At 42.0% G+C, this 21,926-nt stretch overlaps 1 protein-coding gene across 1 annotated transcript in view; it reads right to left on the bottom strand.

Moving 5' to 3' along the window:
* Nucleotides 1–19,494: 19,494 nt before the first annotated feature.
* The window catches only part of ALDH7A1 (aldehyde dehydrogenase 7 family member A1), a 46,686-nt gene continuing 44,254 nt past the window's right edge, over nucleotides 19,495–21,926 (bottom strand). The window contains exons 18-19 of the mRNA XM_059418402.1: nucleotides 21,650–21,706; nucleotides 19,495–19,724 (exon numbers count right to left, since the gene is read on the bottom strand). Of these exons, the coding sequence (XP_059274385.1) occupies nucleotides 21,652–21,706 (55 nt within the window). The 3' untranslated portion in view covers nucleotides 19,495–19,724; nucleotides 21,650–21,651. The remainder of the gene's footprint in view (nucleotides 19,725–21,649; nucleotides 21,707–21,926) is intronic.

The following is a 21,926-nucleotide window of genomic DNA, read 5'->3' as shown; positions in this document are numbered from 1 at the left end:
GGTCTGTGCAGGGGCTCCCAGCCTCTGTAGAATACAGTGACCTCAACAAATTCTTGAAGAAGCCAGGACCTGTGCAGGCAGCCCCTGTTGTCCTGGAACTGAAGACACAAGACTTGACCAAAGCCACTTCTCATCTCAAGCCTGCACACAGGAACGTCAGGGGCCCAAACTTCCCGTTTCTCAATAATCTCCTAGAAGTAAATCCGTTACATTGTTCAAGATTCCTAAGTCCAGTCCAAAACACCCTGGATTTTTGTAGTGATGACCTTCAGGGTACTGGGCATGGCTTCTAAATTATCCCTATTAAATAGAGTGTCCTATGCTTTGAGAAGCTCCTCAGGTTAGAAAATCACATGGTGACTTCCATCCAAACATTCAAATGCTGTACCAAAATGACTCACGTGGGAATCTTTTAACTTTCCTACATCCTCAGTCAGAGAGGATAGTTTTCTTGTCCTCTTTCTGCACCTTAGGCTTGCTTAATAAAACACATTCCATGTGTCTTCCTCCCTTCCCAGGTGACAGAGGACCGGGGAACAGGTTGCATGTGAAGAAAATCAATTAACAGCAATAACCAATTTGCATTAGATCCGACACCCCTCCATGATAACTTAGGAAAACAACTGCCAACTATGATGGTTCCAAATCTCCCAGATAGCAGGCTGGTCTGAATTAGCAGTTTATGTTGCCCCTCATACACACACACTCACACAATCACTAATCATGGAATGTTCTAGGTATACGGGATGAGATCTAGAACCAGTAGTCACATCTTGCATTTGAGTTTTACCAAAAAGTGGATCGAGCGGGGAATTCCAGCTGGGTGAGGACTGAAGGTGGTTTTTCCCTCTGACTGGGTGTGGGAGGATGTGGAAGTGTTTTTCAATCAGTCTTACCAAGCAAAGTTTTCCAGTGCACAAACCTGAGAAGAAATTTCTCTTCTCTGGGGCCTGTGCAAACTCTGGGAAAATACCCAAGCATAAAATGGCCCCTGGCTTGTTTTCTTTCTTTGCTTTGTCTTAGGGAAGTCTGTCATCAAGTCTCACCCAAAATATGCCAAACCATATTTGTTGTACTTGTCTCTCAAAACCTTGTGTTTTTCAGTTGAGCCTATGAAGGTGGATCTGTCAGGACCAGATATGCTGCCTTCCAGTGTTGCAACTGGAAACAACTCAAGTCCCAGCCCTAGCATGTGCCATGTTCCCTCAGTGATTATCAAGGGGAAATACTGATGGTAGCTAAAAATAGCAGTGATTAAAAACAGTCTCCCCAAATGCCCCACAGAAGGGCAGAGGAACGTATGAATTTCTTAGAGAAATCAGAGCACGGCTCTGGTAGAACACTAAGTTTTATGAGACTCAGATGAGTAGATAATGTGATTTTAAGGGGTTACAATTTAATGATACTAACACTGCACACAAATTTGATTTTTATCCTCTGCCTGGGCTTTGGAGAGGGCAGGAGACAGGCTCAGGAACAAAAAAATATTTTCTTAGGAGGAAAATGCCCATTTTGTGGGTTTCACTCAGTCCCAGGGACACACTTTCATACAAGGAAGTGGCAGTTTTTCCTTTTCCCAATTTGTATAATGTCAGGAAGAATAGACAGCCTAGTTTTCTCTCCCACAAAGGCAAGGAAGAGCAAGGAACAGGTAGGGTTACTCAAGTAAGGCCACTTGTGTGTCATAGACTGTACACCCCAAATCTGATGATGGAGGAGAAATAAGTGACAGTGACCACGCACACAATTATTCCATTTTGCTTCTAAAATCACATGTATAATTAATAATTACATGGGATACCATTCCACCTCTCTTCCACGCCCTATGAAAATGTGGGCCTCACTCCAGGCCAGACACCAGACACCTTGGTGTCCTGTTCCTCCTCCTGGAAAGTCTGTCACCTGTGCCAGCCTCCTTCCGGCTGGAGGGGAGGAGAGACTTTTCCACCACCTTCTCAGGTTCTGAGGCTGGGGTCCAGGAATTAACTGACAGGAGAAAAAGCAACAGATTTTCCTGATGTTACTATTTCTCCAAGGAATGGGTGGTTTCCTACACGTAAGTTAAAATCCAAAAGAAGCAGTTAGACTTGCAGGCCTATAGACCATTTTAGCAAAGAGCAATAAATTGTGGAGATATGACAAGATGAAGGAAAGGTGGCTTGGGGCCGGACACAGTGAAGTGTGACAAGGTGACTAGTATATACATGGGGAAAACTAGTACCAGGGAAGGGCTGTTTTCATAAGGTATTTGTAAGAATTTCTGTGCAGAATCATCTCATGTTGACTCCCTGTGTGTAACGGTAAGAATGTGCTCCTTCTTCCTGGTACACGGAGGCCATCTTTCCTGCAGGAGATCTAGACTCTACTTCTAGGCACAAAGTGTGAGATCCGACAGCCCTTCCTGCACCTGCTACTTCTCAAGTGCATTTGCTCTAAATATTCAGTATGCCAAAGACGCCTTTTTGGAGGGGTCATGTGCTCTGATCCCTCTCACTACGTTGCCTATACTTCTGCTAAGACACTCGGCAATTTCTATCACCAACTACATGACCATTCTCATCCCTGTGGAAATGTTTTCTCCTCAACAAGGCGATACCTGACCTCCCTGTCTAAATGAACATATTCCAGGGGCACCTGGGTGGCTCAGTTGTTAAGTGTCTGCCTTCAGCTCAGGTCATGATCCCAGGGTCCTGGGTTCAAGCCCCACACTGGGCTCCCTGCTCAGCGGGAAGCCAGCTTCTTCCTCCCCACTCCACCTGCTTATTTTCCCCCTCCCGCTGTCACTCTGTCAAATAAATAAATAAAATTTTTAAAAGATAATAATCAAATAAGTGCACATATTCTTCATTTCCTCTCTGACTCCAGAATTCTACCTTTGTTTTTTTTTTAGTAACAATATTGAGTGGTTTATTCACTTAAAGTTGTTGGATTGTAAAATTTAAGAAATAGTTTATATTTTTAATGTTATAATAATAAGCTCATTTTGTTCCTTTATAAACTCTTGTTTACATACTCCAGGTACTCCTTTTGAATGGTTTCTTTGGCTAACCTAAGAATTTACTTCTTTTTGTCCAATACTAGGCTAGCCATTGATATTTTTAAAATTTTTAAGGTTAACTTGAAAAATTTGGTGTGAGGGAGCTTCCAAGAAAGTTTCCTGAGAGAAATATTATAAACAATTTTGATTGCTTTATTCTATTACAGGAGCTACTTAATTGATATTTGCAGCTGTGTAGAGAGAGAAAGAAAGGAAAAGAACTGATAACTGAATAGTACTGGCCTCTTAAATATGACTCATTATTGTTGTTATTGCTTTCAAATATATCTTATATTTACAACATGAACAAATAGAACTGCATTAAAAATAAACAAGTGACTTGAATAAGTAAGCATGCAATTGAAATGTTTCAGTGGTGATATGTTTTATTTATAAATGTTATAGTCTAGAAATTTTTAAAATTAGTTTAATTTGGAACTATAGGATATATTGAGTGTCATCAACACTGGAATTTACTGCTTATTTCTCACAGGTCCAAAATACATACCTGACTACGTTTAAGTGTGGATATATAACTGGCTTCAGTATAACACACATGTAGCTGGGTTACATTTTAATTTACATTTCAACCGCTGACACACGTGCAGAAAATTACTTTTTTTTTTTTAAACATATTTTAGTTCTTCCTTCTATCTGTCAACTTCTGTAAATAAGTAAAATAAAGCAGAAATAATTTTATCAGGTAAAATTGATCTGATCTCCAAAATTATAAAAAACCTTTTCAGATTACTTTTCTCTCCTTCCTCAAGATGGGTTCTAGGTTTGTAGGTGAGAGTCTTTTTTTTTTTTTTTAATTTTTTATTTTTTATACCCTCTCTTTTTTTAAGGGCATTCTGTTTCAGATATCTCAACATGCAGTCAAAGTATTTGTTGGTGTATTTGTTTATTGACTTTAGCCACCTCCAGACTGAGGGCAAAGACTACATCTACTTGTTCAAACCAGCCCAGCACTTAGTACAGTGCCTGACACAGAGCAGGTACTCCATCAGTATCTGTTAAATAAATGAACACAGAGAGATAAGGACAAATATCCAAGTGTTATCAGTGCTTCTCTCCAGTTGGCGAAACCATGGTTGCCAGATTTTTTCTCTTCTGCCTTGGGTACTTTTTTTTTTTTTTCTTCCCTAATGCCTTGCTTCCATCATAGGAAAATAATTTATTCATACATTTTTAAAAGATGGTTCTTAATAACATACTGGAATGCTTTTTTAATTTCAAGTAGTCACGTCTTTATATAGAAGCTCAAGGCTTTTCAATAGTTCCACAACAAAAGAAGGTTAATTTCTGCTGCGATTACTTGCTTCTCAACTTGACCAGGAGGTTACCACACTGAATACAGTGAAAGGGCAGTGAGTAGTCATGTAAAAATCATAGGCTTCATGTTCAGTAGTTCCCAGTTCTGTACATGTGGAAAAATGATCTGTACTATATGAGCCTTATTTCCTTATTTAAAAAATATTCATTTCCAGTTTTGCTTTATATGTAATATTTTGTTTCTCATAACATTCATGGTCACAATTCTCAATTAACTCTTCAAGAAAACTAAAATCTCCTGTGTAGGTTGATCTAAAAAAAAAAAAGGTAAAATATTGGCAGTTTAAATTAAAAACGAAATGGCAATTTCCAACGATTCAACATAATGGGTGTTTTTCAACCTGAGGTCTCAGGAGAACACCTGGTATTTTGAACTGAGGCACTGCCCAAACTCCGGAAGTTCCCCAAATGACCCCACGTGACAGGACTGTCAGCTTTTTGACCCCTACTAGTTCAAAGTACAGGGGCATTTGAGAGCAAAATTTCTTAATGTCCCATGACTCCAATTAGAACTTTATCAAGTTCCCAATTTCGTCACTGCCTAAGCTGAATGAGAATTCCTAGAGGGGAGGGAAAAAAAAAAAGGTATTCACTTAAAAATGAAGGCAAAGAATTTTCTCATAAAGCCACGGCGCATAGATTTGAATGATAGCTCATCAAGGCCCCTTCTCCACACCTCCTCCCACACCCCTGCCCCGGAGCCCACGTCACCCACAGCCACCAGTCCTTTGGAAAAAAGACAAAATTTCCCTGCTCCTTTATGGCTAAGAAGGTACGCGGAACAAGGTTTAGACAACCGACGTGTATAGGAAAGAACTGGTTTGAGAAACATGCCATTGTTAAGGAAGTGCTTATTCATGTGAGCTAAGTTAAAGGAGACACTAAAGAAATGTAAATCCTTTAAAGGAAACAGGAAAAAGAAACTGGCTCCAGTGACATAAAAATAATAGGGGAGTGGTGGCTGGTTGGCTCTGTGGGTAAAGCATGGGACTCTTGATCACGAGGTTTGAGTTCAAGCCCCATGTTGGGTATGAAGCCTACTTTAAAAAATAGTAGTAACAGGGGAAAATCTTTTTCAAAAAATGCAATTGGTTGATTTTTCCTTATGTTTAAGAATGAAACAAAATACCAAGTTGGACACAGCAAACTTCCTGCTCCATTCAGTTACAGGTACACAGATTCCTTCTGCCTCCTGGCACATATTAAATATTATCAATGTGAGGTTTTGTTTTGTTTTGAGATTTTATTTATTTGAGAGAGAAGGAGCACAAGCAGGGGGAGCAGCAGGCAGAGGGAGAGGGAGAAGCAGAGGAGGGAGCCCCACACGGGGCTCAATTCCAGGATTTGGGGATCATGACCTGAGCCAAAGGCAGATACTTAACCAACTGAGCCACCTAGGCGTCCCTATATCAACATCTGATGTACTAATTTGTTAGTATTTCTAAGTCAAGGGGTGAGACAGGAAGAGAGGACAGGTTCCACATTTGTGAGCAGACAGGTATGAAATAAATCAGCCAAGAAAAGCACCTCACCTAAGGCTGTCCCAAGATTCTGAACACCTGAAAGTGGCATCCTTTTCTATGGTCATCCCAGCTAGATTTAGATTTTTTAATCCCACTCCCTCTGGTCCTCAAAAATGCAAATGTTAAACCAACATATGATTAGGAGGGGCTCCGTGTAACAAAAACACCAAAATTACAGTAGCACGGAACAGGATAAAAGGTTAGCTCCCTGCCTCAGAAAAGCCCAAGGGCTGGCAATCCAGAGGTAGTAATCTGCTTCCAGAAGTCCTCAGAAACCCAGCCTATTTTTTCACAGGCTATACCTCCCAGCAAAAAACTGGGAAGATGCTTTCTTTATTCCATACCTCCTGTTAATAGGAGAGAATGGATGGTAGTGGGAAATGGGGCTCCTTTACCACAACCAAATTTTACCAAACACATGAGAGGGATGAGAATATGCCACCCCCAAATATGCCACTTCAGCATAAAAATTATTTTGAGCTGAATCCAAGTGAGAATCTTCTTCTAATCTGCCTAAAAGTATAAACTTCCCTTATAAAGGTACCCCCCTCTCTTGTACCTGGAAGAGAACAAACTTCATAACCAGACACAGACAAAGTGCTGAGATGAGTCTGCATATACCTTACCAGGTAACTTTATCTTTCATTAGTTTCCCTCATATATTCACCTCTCCACAGTCTACCACCCCGAAAGTCCAAACCCCTTTTCCTTTGTCTTGTCATTTCTCAACAATTTATCACACTTTGTTAAAACAGTATGTGAGCCCCCAAGTTCAACCACTTCTTTCGGCTTTTTACTTCATTTTTATGAAGGCATCCATGCACATAAAAGTTAATAATACAATTTGTATTCCTTTTCTCTTGTCAATCTATCTTTTTTTCAGTTGGATTCACAGGTCCCAATTAATGAACCTAAGAGGGTACAGTATAATTTTTTTATTCCCCTATACATACAAAAAGAAGCCAAAATCTCCACAAAGCATCCATTTATTTGCTCATTCAAGAAACATATACTGATTCCATACTGTGTACCATGCATCCCATTAGATAACAGGAGAGAGTGAGCTAGACAGGTTCTGCCTAAGATGGACAAGGTCTTGACCTCAGACAACTTTCATTTACTTGACTGAGGGAAATGAACAGTTGAAAATAACGATGCATTGTAACTGCTGGGGGCAAAAAGAGAGACAAGTCCATTTGACCTTGGAGTGAAGATGCTCATAGAAAGTTTTCTGTAACCTTCCTTATTGTTAAGGGATACTCACAAGACAAAAGAAATAACAATGAACCAGAAGTAGATCTTGCAAGTGTAAGAAGAATCCTAAAGCAAATTTCCCGTAATGATTATGAGTCACAGCGCGGCGGGCACTATGTTGCTTGATGGTAAACAGGTCAGCCAGGGAGTCTTCGCTGGAGGGAATGGTTGGACCAGTTAGAAAGCCCCTTTTCTTTCTGTAAGCTACTAAAAATTCAAGCCCTTCAAGTCATTTAGGCAACTCTGAGGGAACAATTAGGCTTTTGCCCACTTCACAGAAACCATGTTACAGAGAAGCATTCTGTTGGGGGAGAGAGGAAATGACATACTGATGAGGTTATTTGTTTATAAAGAAGCAAGACAACGATGACTCCAGCCACTTAGCCTGAGAGGCACATGGATGGTAAAATCTTCATGATGGGGCACCTGCCCTCTTGTAGTGTGGAAGTTCTGGAAGCCAGAGTGGAGAGAGCTGCTGGGAAGACTGCACTACCTGCAACCTGCGTAGCTCTTGTGTTTTCTATAAGCAAGAATACTACAAGATCCCTCAAGGAGGAACAGAGGCCGGGTGAGCATAAGAAAGTCATAGTTAAATGTGCAGGGGTCAAAAAATAGAAATGGGGAATGAGGCTAGGAGGCTCTCAGCTTACCTGAGCTCACAGAAAATACTAGAATGATCTGTCATTTACTTGGCAGCCGAGAATGGCAGAGTTGGGAAAATGTCTTACGTTGTCCGACTCCTTGCATAGAGCAAACTAGGAGACTAAAAATTCAAGTCATTTGATGTAGAATCCATAGCCTACAGATTACAGAAATGTCCTGATACTTTTTCTTTAAGGATTCTTTTCCATCTCAGGAGATTAAAATCATTCGATCACTCTTTGGGCATCTGGAGTCAGGGTTAAACACACCACAGAAACACCACAATGATTATGCCTAATTTTTAAAGTTGGAACAGGTCATTACTTCAAGGCAAGAAAATAACTTTTCAGTTAATCATCTTATTTCTAAAATAGTTTGTCATATTTTAAAATTAAAGCTATTCCAGCACCTGGGTGGCTCAGTGGGTTAAAGCCTCTGCCTTTGGCTCAGGTCATGATCCCAGGGTCCTGGGATCGAGCCCCACATCGGGCTCTCTGCTCAGCAGGGAGCCTGCTTCCTCCTCTCTCTCTGTCTGCCTCTCTGCCTACTTGTGATCTCTGTCTAATAAATAAATAAAATCTTTTTAAAAATTAAATTAAATTAAAGCTATTAATACTCAGGAATATAATATAAAATGAAAAACTTATTCTCCAAGCTGCAGTACAAAATACAACAAGATGCATCCCTGGGACGCAGTCCCCTTCATACTATCCCCAGAAAAGGCAATGTGACTCTTCGGCTCTGAAAAAGGAGAGAGGCAAGGCTTCTCTCACATGCATGGTCTAAGTTTGTGAGCAAACCTCTCCCTCCTGGCTCACAGTAGAACGTCCTCAGGTTGACCACCCATTCAGATGATACACTATGAAATGCAAAATATCTCCTCATTCCGCACAGGAAATTTTCACAGCTAATATAATAGCCAACCAAGCGAATATGCATCCACTGCCTCAAACCAGGTCAGGAGCAGGGATGACCAGTTCTATGGCTACCTGGCTCTGAGCAATCCAACATCAGGAGTTCAAGCCACACTCCTTGGGCTGCCACGCCCATCAGAGGCAGCTCTGGAGGTCCCACCACAATGCCATTGCCCAGCCTAAGGTGATTCTGACTACACACCTGAGACATGCTCACGTTCTTCTCTACCTTCCCAGACAGGTAACTACTCTGAAGCCCAGGTCCTGTACCTGACAAAGAGGGCCCCAGCCTGTCCAGACCATGGTCTCTCCCCTAGATCCTGTCTGCTGTAGGAATGACCTTTCAATCAGGGTGACCCTATCTTAACTAAATCCAGGCCCCTGGGTCCACCCAGGCAGGCCTACATGAATTCCACAGAATGTAGAGAGTTTTACCACGTCTCTCAATATCATCTTTCTATTAGACGTTGTACACACAATTTGCCTATTTGTGCATTTGTATTTCATGATAGTGTTGGGAAAAGCAGCCAAATTGTGCCTACAGAAGACAGTGAGTGCTAGAAGAGATGTGGAATCCACTCTAGCCCTTCTGAAAGCCCCATTGTGACACATTATGAAACCACTGAGCCCCAGAGCAGGAAATGGGAGCCAAGAGGCCACACTAGTGGAAGCTCCTGTCCTGGTTCCTGGGTTCCCTTCTATTTCCTACTCCTCTTTTACCAGCACCACCTTCTCCCAGGGTTTGCTCTTTCTCTTCAGCCTGGTGTCCCCACAGGGTTTCCCACCCCCCTCTGCCAACCCTGGTCCCAGTGTCCGACTTGTCCAGGCTTCTCTGTTCCACCTTCTGCTCTTTCCTAACCAACTTCGAACGTTCCCTTATCAGCTGCTTTGGGAAGCTCACCCCCTCCACTTCCTACTAAAGGATAAAGGACGGAAAGCCCTCAGGGATGAAGACAGACTCTAAATGCATTCTTAATTGGCAGAGTATCCACATAAAGCAGCAAAAAGACACGTGACAGAGAATATTCCAGACAGTAAGCAGAGGGGAGTCTTTTAATAAACACGGAGTTGGAAGGCGTAATTTTCCAATATCCCTTCTGTCCTCTCAACATAATGCCATACCCACGTTTTGACTGGCTATCTGGGTCCCAAGAATAAAGGTCTGGGGGCGCCTGGCTGTCTGAGTCAGTAGAGCGTGCAACCTTTGATCTCAGGGTGGTGAGTCAAAGCATAGTGATTACTTTAAGGGAAAAAAAAAGGAATTAAAGGTTTCTCAACCTCTCATTGGTTGTGTCTGCTGTGTGAGTAAGTTCTACTTCTGTAATGTGAGGGGAGAGGACATGTGCAGTGTCTGGGTAACACGCTTCAACGGAAGAGCACCTTCCTTACCCTAAAGAGCGAAATGTGAGGTGGCAATGACCCACCTTTCACTATGTGGGACAACAAAGAAGCCTAAGGCCTGGACCCTGTGGGTCACTGACCCACCCTGGACTAATTTACACCTGAACTCTTAAATCAGAGAAAACTATTCTGTTTAGCCTTTCCTCTCGGTAGTCTCTGCTCAAGCAGTTAAAATAACATCCTTAATAATGCCAGGGTCCTAACTTAAGTCTAGGTAAACTTCTCACTCTTCGTGGAAAACCTGTGCTTAGCCAAGGGCTTTTTGAAATATGCCTAATTCATCAGAGCTGAAAGAATAAAGCCATTGAGCCTCTGGGTGGGAAGAAAAGGTATGAAACTGGGAAAGATCATGGTTGTGGCCAACTGTAGTGAATTAGAGTACACCACCTACGCTTTCAAAAAAATTTAATTTGAGTTTTATGGAAGTTAAATTCCAAACAAAACAGGCACCGGGCCAATTCTGGCCCACAAGGCACTACTTTCCAGCCTATTCACTTCACACGAAAGAGTTAGGGCCAGAGAGATCAGGGGATTCCTCAGAGCCTTCACCCCACTAGAAACAGAGCTGTCCCTAGACATGGACCTTCTGCTTCCAGAGCTTACTTCTCTGTTCGTCCAGTTGAAGCCCCATGCATCTCTGTTCCCTGGCAATCAGGCAGGGTGGGGGGCACCTAAATACCATTCGGAATTAAACTCGAAACTGCACATTTAAGAAGAGGTCAGGTCCTCTTTGTCTCTCTTCCTCAACAGTGCAATCCTAAAGCCATTCGATGGGTAAGAAGGATGTCCTCATGTAGGAGGTAGCTGTGGGGAGGTGTCTCAGGCTGAGCTGGGTGAGGAAGATGTCCATGGTGAGGGCAAGTCCAGTGCCCTGAGAACCAGGGTGAGGTGAGCAGGGTGTCCTTGGGGGAAGAGGGGGTTGGTGAAATCAACCAGAACAAGGATCGAGGGTCCTAGGAAGCAGGTTTCTATCAGAGACAAAAGCAGCAAATCCTGGAAGGGTGAAAACTGAACAAGCACTGTGATGTTGGACTGGTTTGTGAAGTTCTGATGTGACCTCATGGTTGTCCAGATGTAGAAAGGTTGTACGTCCATGTATTTCCCAACTCTGTCTACTGTGAGGACCTGACAGCACTGAAATCTTCATGTTGATACGTCTTGGCTTCTAAATAGGATTCTTGACTAAATGGCTTGAGAAAATGGATGATTCCAGGGCTGGGGCAGGTAACTACAAGAACCACCCAGAACATCTTGCTTCAAAAAGGAAAGCAGGGTCTAAAGAAGAATGAGAACACATCAAGAGAACACAGAAGCTAGTTTCACGGGTATCCTGCTAGCCAAATCAGGTATCAAAATTTATTTTGAGCATGTAACTTATTGGCTAAAAGAGGAAAACATAAAAACATACAAATGTAAGTAAATAAACATAAAATCTGAGGGAAAAACAGGCCACATACATAGTTTCAAAGTACCTCCCCACGAAAGACATTCATGTACAAAGGATAAAAGAATTGTTTTACAATGGAGAATGCCAGCAGACAACACCCTGTGAGAGCTACATGAACATCCTCTGTAACAAACAGATGGCAACCACACCCCACCTATTAAGATGCAGTGAGGCCACTACTGGGTATTACCCCAAGATACAAATGTAGTGATCCGAAAGGGCAAGTGCACCCAAATATTTACAGCAGCAATGTCCACAATAGCCAAACTATGGAAAGAACCTAGATGTCCATCAACAGATGAATGGATAAAGAAGATGTGGTGTATATATACAATAGAATACTATGCAGCCATCAAAAGAAATGAAATCTTGCCATATGCAATGATGTGGATGAACTAGAGGGTATTATGTTGAGCAAAATAAGTCAATCAGAGAAAGACAATTATCATATGATCTCCCTGATATCAGCAATTTGAGAAGCAGGGCAGCAGGTTGTGGGGTGTAGGGAAGGAAAAAAATGAAGTAAGATGAGATTGGGAGGGAGACAAACCGTAGGAGACTCTTACTCTCACAAAACAAACAGAGGGTTGCTGGGGTGAGGAGGGTATGGAGAGGGTGGCTGGGTTAGGGACATGGGGAAGCTGTTATATGGTGAGCGCTGTAAAATGTGTTAAACCTGATGATTCACAGACCTGTACCTGTGGCAAATAATACATTACATGTTAATAAAAGTAATTTAAAAAAAAAGATGCAGTGAGGCAAACACAGCATCACTTCTGTGATTGTATTGCTCTACCAGTTTTTTTGTAGATTTTATTTACTTGTGCGCAAGAGAGAGTACATGAGCAGGGGGAGAGGCAGAGGGAGAAGCAGACACCCTGCTAAGCAGGGAGTGCAATGTGGGGCTTAATTCCAGGACCCTGAGATCATGATCTGAGCCAAAGCAGATGCTTAACCCACTGAGCCACCTAGGCACCCCTTACAACACAAACCTTAAGCCCAAATATTCTCATGAGCAAACACCACGTTCAGGGGCATTCTACCAAGTAAGCTGTAATTTCTAAAGCATCATGGTTGGGATGGCTGGGTGGCTCAGTCAGTCAAGTGCCTATCTTCAACTCCAGTCATCATCTCAGGGTCCCACAATTGAGCCCCATGTGGGGGCTCTCTGCTCAGAGGGAATCTGCTTCTCCTTCTGTGCTCTTCCTCTCAAATTAATAAAATCTTTTTAAAAAGTGTTGGGGTGTCTGGGTGGCTCAGTGGGTGAAGCCTCTGCCTTCGGCTCAGGTCACGATCCCGGGGTCCTGGGATCGAGCCCCACATTGGGCTCTCTGCTCAGCAGGGAGCCTGCTTCCTCCTTTCTCTCTGCCTGCCTCTCTGCCTACTTGTGATCTGTCTCTGCCAAAGAAATAAATAAAATCTTTAAAAAAAAAAAAAAAGTGTCATGGTTATAAAAGCAAAAAAAAAAAAAAAAAAAACCAAAGAAAAAGTAGATAGAATAACACAGCTCCTTTTGGGTATAAAGGAGATTACTGATACAAGGGGCTAAAGTAGAACAGCATCTGAGAACAAGATGTAATATATCAGTAGTTCCCTGATTTTGATGGTGTGTAACAGTTACATAGGAAAATGTCATTTGTAAGAAATATACACTCAAGGATTTGGGGTGATGGGAGGGGTCAACTACATTGTCTCAAATAGTGAAGGGAAAGAAGTTCTTTGTACTGTACTCCAATTCTGAAGGTTGTGAAAATATCAAAATAAAAAATAAATAAAATCATAGAAGAAAAAATGAAGGGACAGCGATTAGAAAGAGGTAGGCAAGGAAGGATAGCATTAATTTTAGATGACTCGTTATTAGAGCACTACTAACTCTGGAGCCAGACTGCCTGGGTTCAAATTCCACCCCACCATTTATCAGCTGGTAGACTTGGGGAAAAGTTACTCACCACCACCCCCCCCCCCGTTCCTCCATTTCCAGGTTAATAAAATGTGGATTATCAGAGTACCTATTTCATAACTTGTTATGAGAATTAAACGGGTTTCTATTTGTTAAGTGCTTTGAAAAGTACCTGGAACATAGTGAGTATCATAAAAGTTCATAAAAGTGTAAGTAAAAGAAATAAAATGTCCCCTGGAGTAGTTCAAACTGGAATAACCTCACACATAGGCTCCACGAGGGACAGGCGGGGAGTGGATGGAAAATGAAACTTAATAATATTTCTTAACTTAAAACAAAAGATACTCCTGTGCAATTACGGCCCAAATACTATGTTTTCACTGACATTCCGTGCTCAGATTTTACCCAAAGTCAATCACCCACGGAAGCTCAGGTGATGTGTCATTAGCCGACCAGAGGTAGGAAATGCGGGTTACCAATGGTGCTGGAATGTAAAGCATTTCATACAAGTAGGGCATGGTGCTTAGCACATCCTTCTTCTGAATACAAAACCTTTTCCAGGTGACCTCCTGGCTAGGACAGTCCACACAACTTCCTTCTCTGCCGAACTTGCGCATTTGCTCTGAGCAGCAGCGCCACCTACAGCTCAACGCCGTAAAGACAACGCCATAGTATGAATCCTGGTCAAACCTCCCCAACTCTGGAGTTGAGGGGCTAAAAGACCTTCACCAGCCAAGAGCAAATGTAAAGTACTGACAGGATCTGTGTTTCCATTTTTGTAAAATAAAGACTTAATTTATCTAACACAGAGAGAGAGCGCACATGCACAAGCAGGGGAAGGACAGAGAGAGAGGGAGCAGCCAACTGCCACTGAGCAGGAAGCCCCATGGGGGCTTGACCCCAGAACCCTGGGATCGACCTGAGCAGAAGGCAGACCTTTAACGGCCTGAGCCACCCAGGTGCCCCCATGTTTCCATTTTCAAACCTAATCCACCTTAGAAAGTCAATTCTATGTAATAACTTACACATAAGGAAAGGGAAATCTCACCTACAACTGGAATCTTAAAATACACAGGCGGGGCTCCTGGGTGGCTCAGTGGGTTAAAGCCTCTGCCTTCGGCTCAGGTCATGGTCCCAAGGTCGTACGATCGAGCCCCGCATTGGGCTGCTCTGCTCAACAGGGAGCCTGTTTCCTCCTCTCTCTCTGCCCCCCTCTCTGCCTACTTGTGATCTGTGTCAAATAAATAAATAAAATCTTTTAAAAAAATCAATAAAATCTGAGTACTATGAAGTTGTTCTCTATTTTATTGATAAATTTAGTTCCAACGAAAACCCCCCAGAACATCCCTTTTCAAAAACATGAAATATCCTTCTACGTTTCTTTTAGGAAAATATGGAAAACACTCTAATAAGAGTGGTCAACATCTACAGAGCCCTCACCATGTGCCAGGCAGTGTTACTTCTTTTTTTTCCTTAAAAATTATGGCAGGTATTATTACCGCCCTGTTGAGTAGAACATATTATTTTAGCAGACCATCACCCACATTTCATTCCAAGATAATATAATTCTTTCCAAATCCTGGGAATTACGCTTCCTTGATTTCAGCATTCGATTAACACAGTGATTATGCTCTTCCTCAAAACAACAAGCAGGTCACATACCTGACAGGCAAAGGATCAACACCAGCCCAACTGCCTGCTGCTTCAATATTTTAATATTTTTTTATGATCTTATTTATTTATTTGACAGACAGAGATTACCAGTAGGCAGAGAGGCAGGCAAAGAGAGAGGGGGAAGCAGGCTCCCTGCTGAGCCAAGAGCCCGATGTGGGGCTCGATCCCAGGGCCCTGAGATCATGACTTGAGCCAAAGGCAGAGTCTTAACCCACTGAGCCACCCAGGCGCCCCACGATTTTAATTTTTAAGTAAAGGAAAATAGTAATAGTAAAGGAAATAAAAGGCCCCCAAACAGTTGAAGTTCATTCATTCTGGCAGAATGACAAGACAGTTCATTATTATCTGCTTCCCAGCTATGTCTGGGGAATAAGGAATTGAGGAAGGTGACAAACCCAGGAAGCACCAACACAACACCATTTGCACCTGGGGAATGAAGGGCAAGAAATAGGTATGGTGTTGCCAGAATCCTGTGTCATCACAGCAGAGGGGACACGACAAGGTCTGTAGTCACAGAAATAGGATTAAAACCACTGAGAGTAACTATCAAAGGCTGACAGAGAGTGGGGAAATGGATACTCTGACCTCTAAGCTTTGATTCTCTACCACTGGCCAAACAATCACAAACCAGAACACAAAGAAAGCCCAGGTGAAGGAGTCCAGAGGTCAGCCCTGAAAGACACACTGCCAGGACGATGTTGGAAAATGAATCTGCAGGAGCAAAGTGAGTGTGACCTTTCTAATTTTTGCTAAAGGCAAAATGGTTTATTTTGCAGCTTATAACAAAGCAGCCAAACTGGCAGACCCCAGATTATAGTTAAGAAAATTAAGTTCAAATAGGTTAGCTGCTTGCTAAAGGTCACACAAGTTGTCTGTATGGGACTTGACAAACAAACAAAAAAAAAACCTTTAGTAACAGGAATTTAAAGGCCTGGCAACAGGAAAAATTGGGCACCTGGATGGCTCAGTCAATTAAGCAACCAACTCTTGATTTCAACTCAGGTCATGCACGATCTCAGGGTAGAGATCAAGCCAGAAATTGGTCTCTGCGCTGGGTGGGCTCTGGGGCCGGCTTGAGATTCTCTCCCTCTGCCCCTCCTTCCACTCTCTCCTTCTCTAAAATTAGATAAAGGCCACAGGAATTAAATGTATCATATTATAAAAGGCAACAGTGAGGAAAGGGAAATTCATTCATGAAATCTGGGGTGAGTACTAAATATCTGAAGGGGAAATCAATTTAGATCAAGTCATAACATATACCCTAAGGCCAAATGGATTAAACACCGATAGGCCAATCCCACAAAAACATTTATGGGCCTTTTCCAATGGGTGGGGGAAAAAAAAGTCTCTGTATTTTTAACCCAGAACACTAGACTGAACCTTCCATTCAACATGGGGAATGCCCTTGCCAAGATTCTGCAAAAACTGCCTCCAAGAGACGCCTGGCTGGCTCAGTGGGTTAAGCCTCTGCTTTTGGCTCAGGTCATGATCCCAGGTCCTAGGATTAAGCCCGGCATTGGGCTCCCTGCTCAGTGGGGAGTCTGCTTCTGCTTCTCCTTCTCGTTCCGCTCCCACTCATGCTCTCTGCTCTCTCTCAAATAAATAAAAATCTTAAAAACAAAAACAACAACAAAAAAAACTTCTCTTGGGGCACCTGGGTGGCTCAGTGGGTAAAGCCTCTGCCTTGGACTCAGGTCATGGTCTCAGGGTCCTGGGAACAAGCCCCGCCTGGGGAAATCTGTGTTCAGCAGGAAGCCTGCTCCCCTGCCTACTTGTGATCTCTCTCTGTGTCAAATAAATAAATAAAATCTTAAAAAAAAAAAATTCTCCTCTCTAAAAATAAAAACAAAACAAAAAACTATCTCTGAAATTACCAGTTGGGAAGTTTCCACAGGATGTGCTCCAGCAAGACTAGAGTATAAAGCAATCGGACAAAATACATGGGAGCCAGGAAGATCGAGAGTCTCTAATGCAGAAGAGCAGCAAAGGAAGGGGAAATCTGCAGATGTCACTTGTATGCTAGCAAGGAGCAACCCATCTCACTGAAGCAGAGAACAAAGAGCACTGGACAGGGGATCCCAGGAAGAATAAAAACAGCTTCCTGAGTAACTGGAAAATATTAATAGGCATGTGACAGAATCCAGGAATTTTGAAATAATTAGTAATGGTCTATTTTTATGAAATATCCAGAACAGGCAAACCCAGAGACAAAAGCAGACTGGTTGACAAAAGTGACTGGAGAATAGGGTGAAAAGGGGAAAGTACTGGTCAATGGGTTATGGGGTTCCGTCTGGGGATGACAAAAATGTTCTGGAACCAGTCAGTGGTGACTGCTGCACCCATGAGTGAATGTACCAAATGCCACTGAGCTGCACACTTCAAAAATGGTTATGCCGTAGTTTAACGCAATTAGAAAAACAAAACGAAATAAAAAAAACAGATGTAGAGCACATAAAGCAATAAGGGCAATTACAAACTCCAGGAAAAAGACGAGATAAGAAAGCAGACATGATTTGTTGCCTTTTGCACAGTCGTAATTAAGTCATGACTACAGACTATGACTACAGAGTTCACATACACAGTATGTATGAAGAGATGAGAGGAATGCAGGGAAAGCAGCTTTATGTCTGGGGAAATGCTAATAAAAAAGTTAATCCTCACCTACTGCACTGAGAACTCTGCATTTAATATCTGAACTGATTTGCTGAAAAATCACAGTAGGAGCTTATTACTTAGGAATTAGCAACAGCAAAAAAGGTGAGGATGGTCATTCCAGTCAAGTGTAGGGGGGGAAGAGGAGGGAACAGTGTTTTAAGCATTCTAGGCTCATTGTATTTTTAACTGTGTATAAGTATTTAAAATACATTTAATGAACAACAAAAAAGCAGAGGAAAAATTTATAACCTAACTTTCTAAACTTAAGATGGAAAAAGATCAAGAGATTTGGGGCATCTAGCTGGCTCAGTCAGTAGAGTATATCTCTTGTTCTTGGAGTTATGAAGTTTGAGCCCCACCTTGGGTACACAGACTACCTAAAATGATTTTAAAAAATTCAACAGATTTGATTGCGTGAGAACTCCAAAACTTCAGTACATCAGAACGTATCAACACTTTCTGGGACTCAAAGGCTGTGGCACCTAATGTCTTCATACAAGCCCTTAAAAACTTTTAAGGCCAACAAACACCTAGAAGAAAACCAAACATGAGCAGTTACGTGCAAGACAAGAGAAGTGTGAAAAGGATAGAAATTGCAAACAGTTACCAGTGCAAATGTCTACAGCAAATAGGCAGATAAATAAAATTACAGCAAAGCCTAGAGGAGAAAAGATCTGAAGTGCTAGGGAAGGGGAGAAGAGCAAGCACACGGACTCCTCAGTCCCTTCAGCATTACCAGGGACAAAGTATGCCATTAAGAATATTATGTAGTGGGGCGCCTGGGTGGCTCAGTGGGTTAAGCCACTGCCTTCGGCTCAGGTCATGATCTCAGAGTCCTGGGATCGAGTCCCGCATCGGGCTCTCTGCTCAGCGGAGAGCCTGCTTCCCTCTCTCTCTCTCTCTCTGGCTGCCTCTCCGTCTACTTGTGATTTCTCTCTGTCAAATTAATAAATAAAATCTTTAGAAAAAAAAAAAAAAAGAATATTATGTAGTGGCACAGCATTGAAGAGAGAAGTGAAAAAAGGAACAGCATCCCTATTTGCTTTGAGAAAACTGCCTCATCTCTATTGTGTGAGGTCTTCGTCATGAGTGCTTGCCTCCCAAAATGGAGGCCAGGACAATCAAGTATTCCAATGCCTGCCTATGGAACTCCAGGAGTCAGGATCCTGGGGTCAGTCATTGGGATGCTCTGTCCAGAGACTGCAGAAGTACGGGAAGATGCCAAGACACTTAGGGTTCACTGTAGTGGTGAAGCTGGCATGCTGACCACAGCTCCCAACGGAGGCTGGGAAATGGCAGTATGGCTACAGTACCAGATGCAAGCAGTCAGGAGGGGCTCGACGGAAACAGTGATCACAAGAAGCAGTACAGGGTCCCTAGCGCCTTAAAATACACAACCCTAATACCACACACAAATGTGCATTTCAACTTCCTTGGTTAAAAATACTAATAAGCGATGTTTATTTTTTGATTCACTAAAAAAGAACAGAGAGGGGGACGCCTGGGTGGCTCAGTTGGTTAAGCAGCTGCCTTCGGCTCAGGTCATGATCCCAGCGTCCTGGGATCGAGTCCCACATTGGGCTCCTTGCTCAGCAGGGAGCCTGCTTCATCCTCTGCCTCTGCAGCCATTCTGTCTGCCTGTGCTCACTCTCCCCCCTCCTCTGATAAATAAATAAAATCTTAAAAAAAAAAAAAGAACAGAGAGGGACAACTGTAGCGCAAATTTTTTTAATAATAAGCATTATGACAAAAATAGGTCCTCATAATTATTAGAAACATGTAGAAAAATTATGAATTAGTCTCAAAAAAAAGGCAATCAATTAATTTTACTCAATTTCTGTATGTTAAGACTAGATCTGCCAGTCATCCCAGCATGCTAGAAAATTGGCCACCGTATCATGACTTTACCGGATACACAGGGATGGAGAGCCTCCTTAAGAACCTGAAAGAAAGAAATTATAAATGTAAAAAACTTTAAGTTAAAACAAACACAGTGATATAGCTTATATCTTAAAACATTTGTTTAAAAATAATATGCTGGGAAAACCAAGGATATGAGAAAATATTTCAATCAAAAATCACCTTGAACAATTTCACAAAATAATAATGGCCTATCAGTATGTGATTCCTCAAAGTGTTTTAAATGGGGCTTTACTTTCTTCAGATAGGACTATAGTCCCTAAGACAGGGCTAAAATACTTGAACAATGAAACCTTAAAAAAGAGAGGGGGGCAAAACAAGGCCATAGCAAGATTTCTAAAGTTAATGTGCAAATCCCATGATCTTCTTAAGGAACCACTTATTTTAAAAGGAAGGATATCGCAATATGGCATAATCCAGTCGATGAGAGACTTTAAAAAATGGAGAAAACTTGGTCTTCAGTAGGATCATTTCATGAGATGTTTCAAGGTCACCTAGGTCAATAGAGAGTACAAGTGTGTGTACAACAGAGAGTACATACAAGTGTGTGTGTGTGTGTGTGTGTGTGTGTGTGCGCGCGCGCGCGCTCTGGGCATGGGGATGGAGGAAAGGTCTGGAAATGAATGACTCCAAGCACCTCGTTCTCCAACATCATTTTTTTGTGTGTCGGTTTTCATTTTAATCAAAGTTACATATTTTCTTGACTTGAAGAATCAAACCGTTCTCTAAGACATGTTCTGAGAAACAGCCATCCCTCCTGTCTCCACACTGACCTCCCACTTGCCCTTCTGAGACAGAGCTTCTTTCAGAATTTACCTCCCTACCTCCATCAACCTTTGTTACTATTTCTTACTTCCAGGACATAATATGAATACCTTTCTCACCGTGATGAATTTTCAATTGCTTCATTTTTTTCATTTGCTTACTTCTTTGTCATAACTCAAGCCAGTCTTTACCGGTTGTCCAAATCTCTCCATACATCCTAATGCATCCGATTACCTACAAATACAATCTTCTTGGAAGGCTTCTGCCCAGGTCTAACCCAGCCGGGCAGTATAGATGGCCAGGAAGACAGGAGACCTTCAAGAGCCAATGTGGACTCAAGAGGCAACCCTGGGCTGAAATGAACCACTCCAAAGGGCTCAGTTTCCCAAGAGAAGGAAGCAGATTCTGCTTTGCAAGTTCTACATGTGAACTTCCTTTCCTCCTTTCACAAAAGCCACACACTGCCACATACATAGTGGTCATTCTCCCAGAACAAATCCAAGGGCAACCGCACAAATATAATAGTTATAAAGAAAATGCCCTAAGATTGTATAAGAAACCCAGATGATACTCTCCATAAACACAGGCAGGTGCAAAACCTATGTCCACCGTGCTCTATCTTTTTTGTGGTGACATAAAGCCAGTACGAGCAAGAGAAGCCATAATGGTGATGAACACCCTTAGTCATTTCAAACACAGCAAGTCATACCACATCGATGCTGTTCTGTGCTAATCTACAGGCAAGGAATACAAACACACTCCCTGCAAACACGCACTAGAGGCTAATGTCCGTCAATACTCACTAAAGCAATCTCTACTCACACTCAGATGTTCCTGCATCTACCAAGACTTCTATTTTCTTCCTTTTCTATTCTGTGTTTTTCCAATTTCCTCCTATGGCATCTACTCCTTTTTAAAAAAAAAAAAACTGTAGTAAAAAATTCAGGAACTCATCAACTACTAGTAAAAAATTCATCTTACCTTTTATTAAATATGGCTATATCATGACAATTTAGTTTTATTTTTTAAAAATTAAGTCTCTTGATTTAAGTGGGGCCTAGGGTTAAGAGACTAGCCACCGTCATAATCAAAATGATGCATTTATTCAGGACAAATCTTAACTTCCTTCATCTTCTTCAGAAGAAAGTCCAAGAATCTGAAGTAGTACCAATTTACTGTCACCTTTACTCAAACTTGATTCCTTGAGCCAGAGGAAGGTCCTTACTGTAATTGATGGTACTAGAAGGAAAAAAAAAATTGAATGAAGGATAGTATATACATAATTTAGAATATTTAATGTCATTAAGAAAACCTATTATATACACATACCTGTTATATACACATCTGTGTATATAACAAGGTGAAATGTCCCAAGATACAAGTTGGTACAGAAAAAAAGTTAAGATACAAAACAAGGTTAGTACAGATCCAGTTGCATGAGAGAGAAAAGACAAAGGAG

The sequence above is a fragment of the Mustela nigripes genome, chromosome 12, assembly GCF_022355385.1.
Source record: "Mustela nigripes isolate SB6536 chromosome 12, MUSNIG.SB6536, whole genome shotgun sequence".
Taxonomy (NCBI): Eukaryota; Metazoa; Chordata; class Mammalia; order Carnivora; family Mustelidae; genus Mustela; species Mustela nigripes.
The sequence above is the reverse complement of the archived record's forward strand: the minus strand, read 5'-3'. Positions and strand labels throughout refer to the sequence as shown.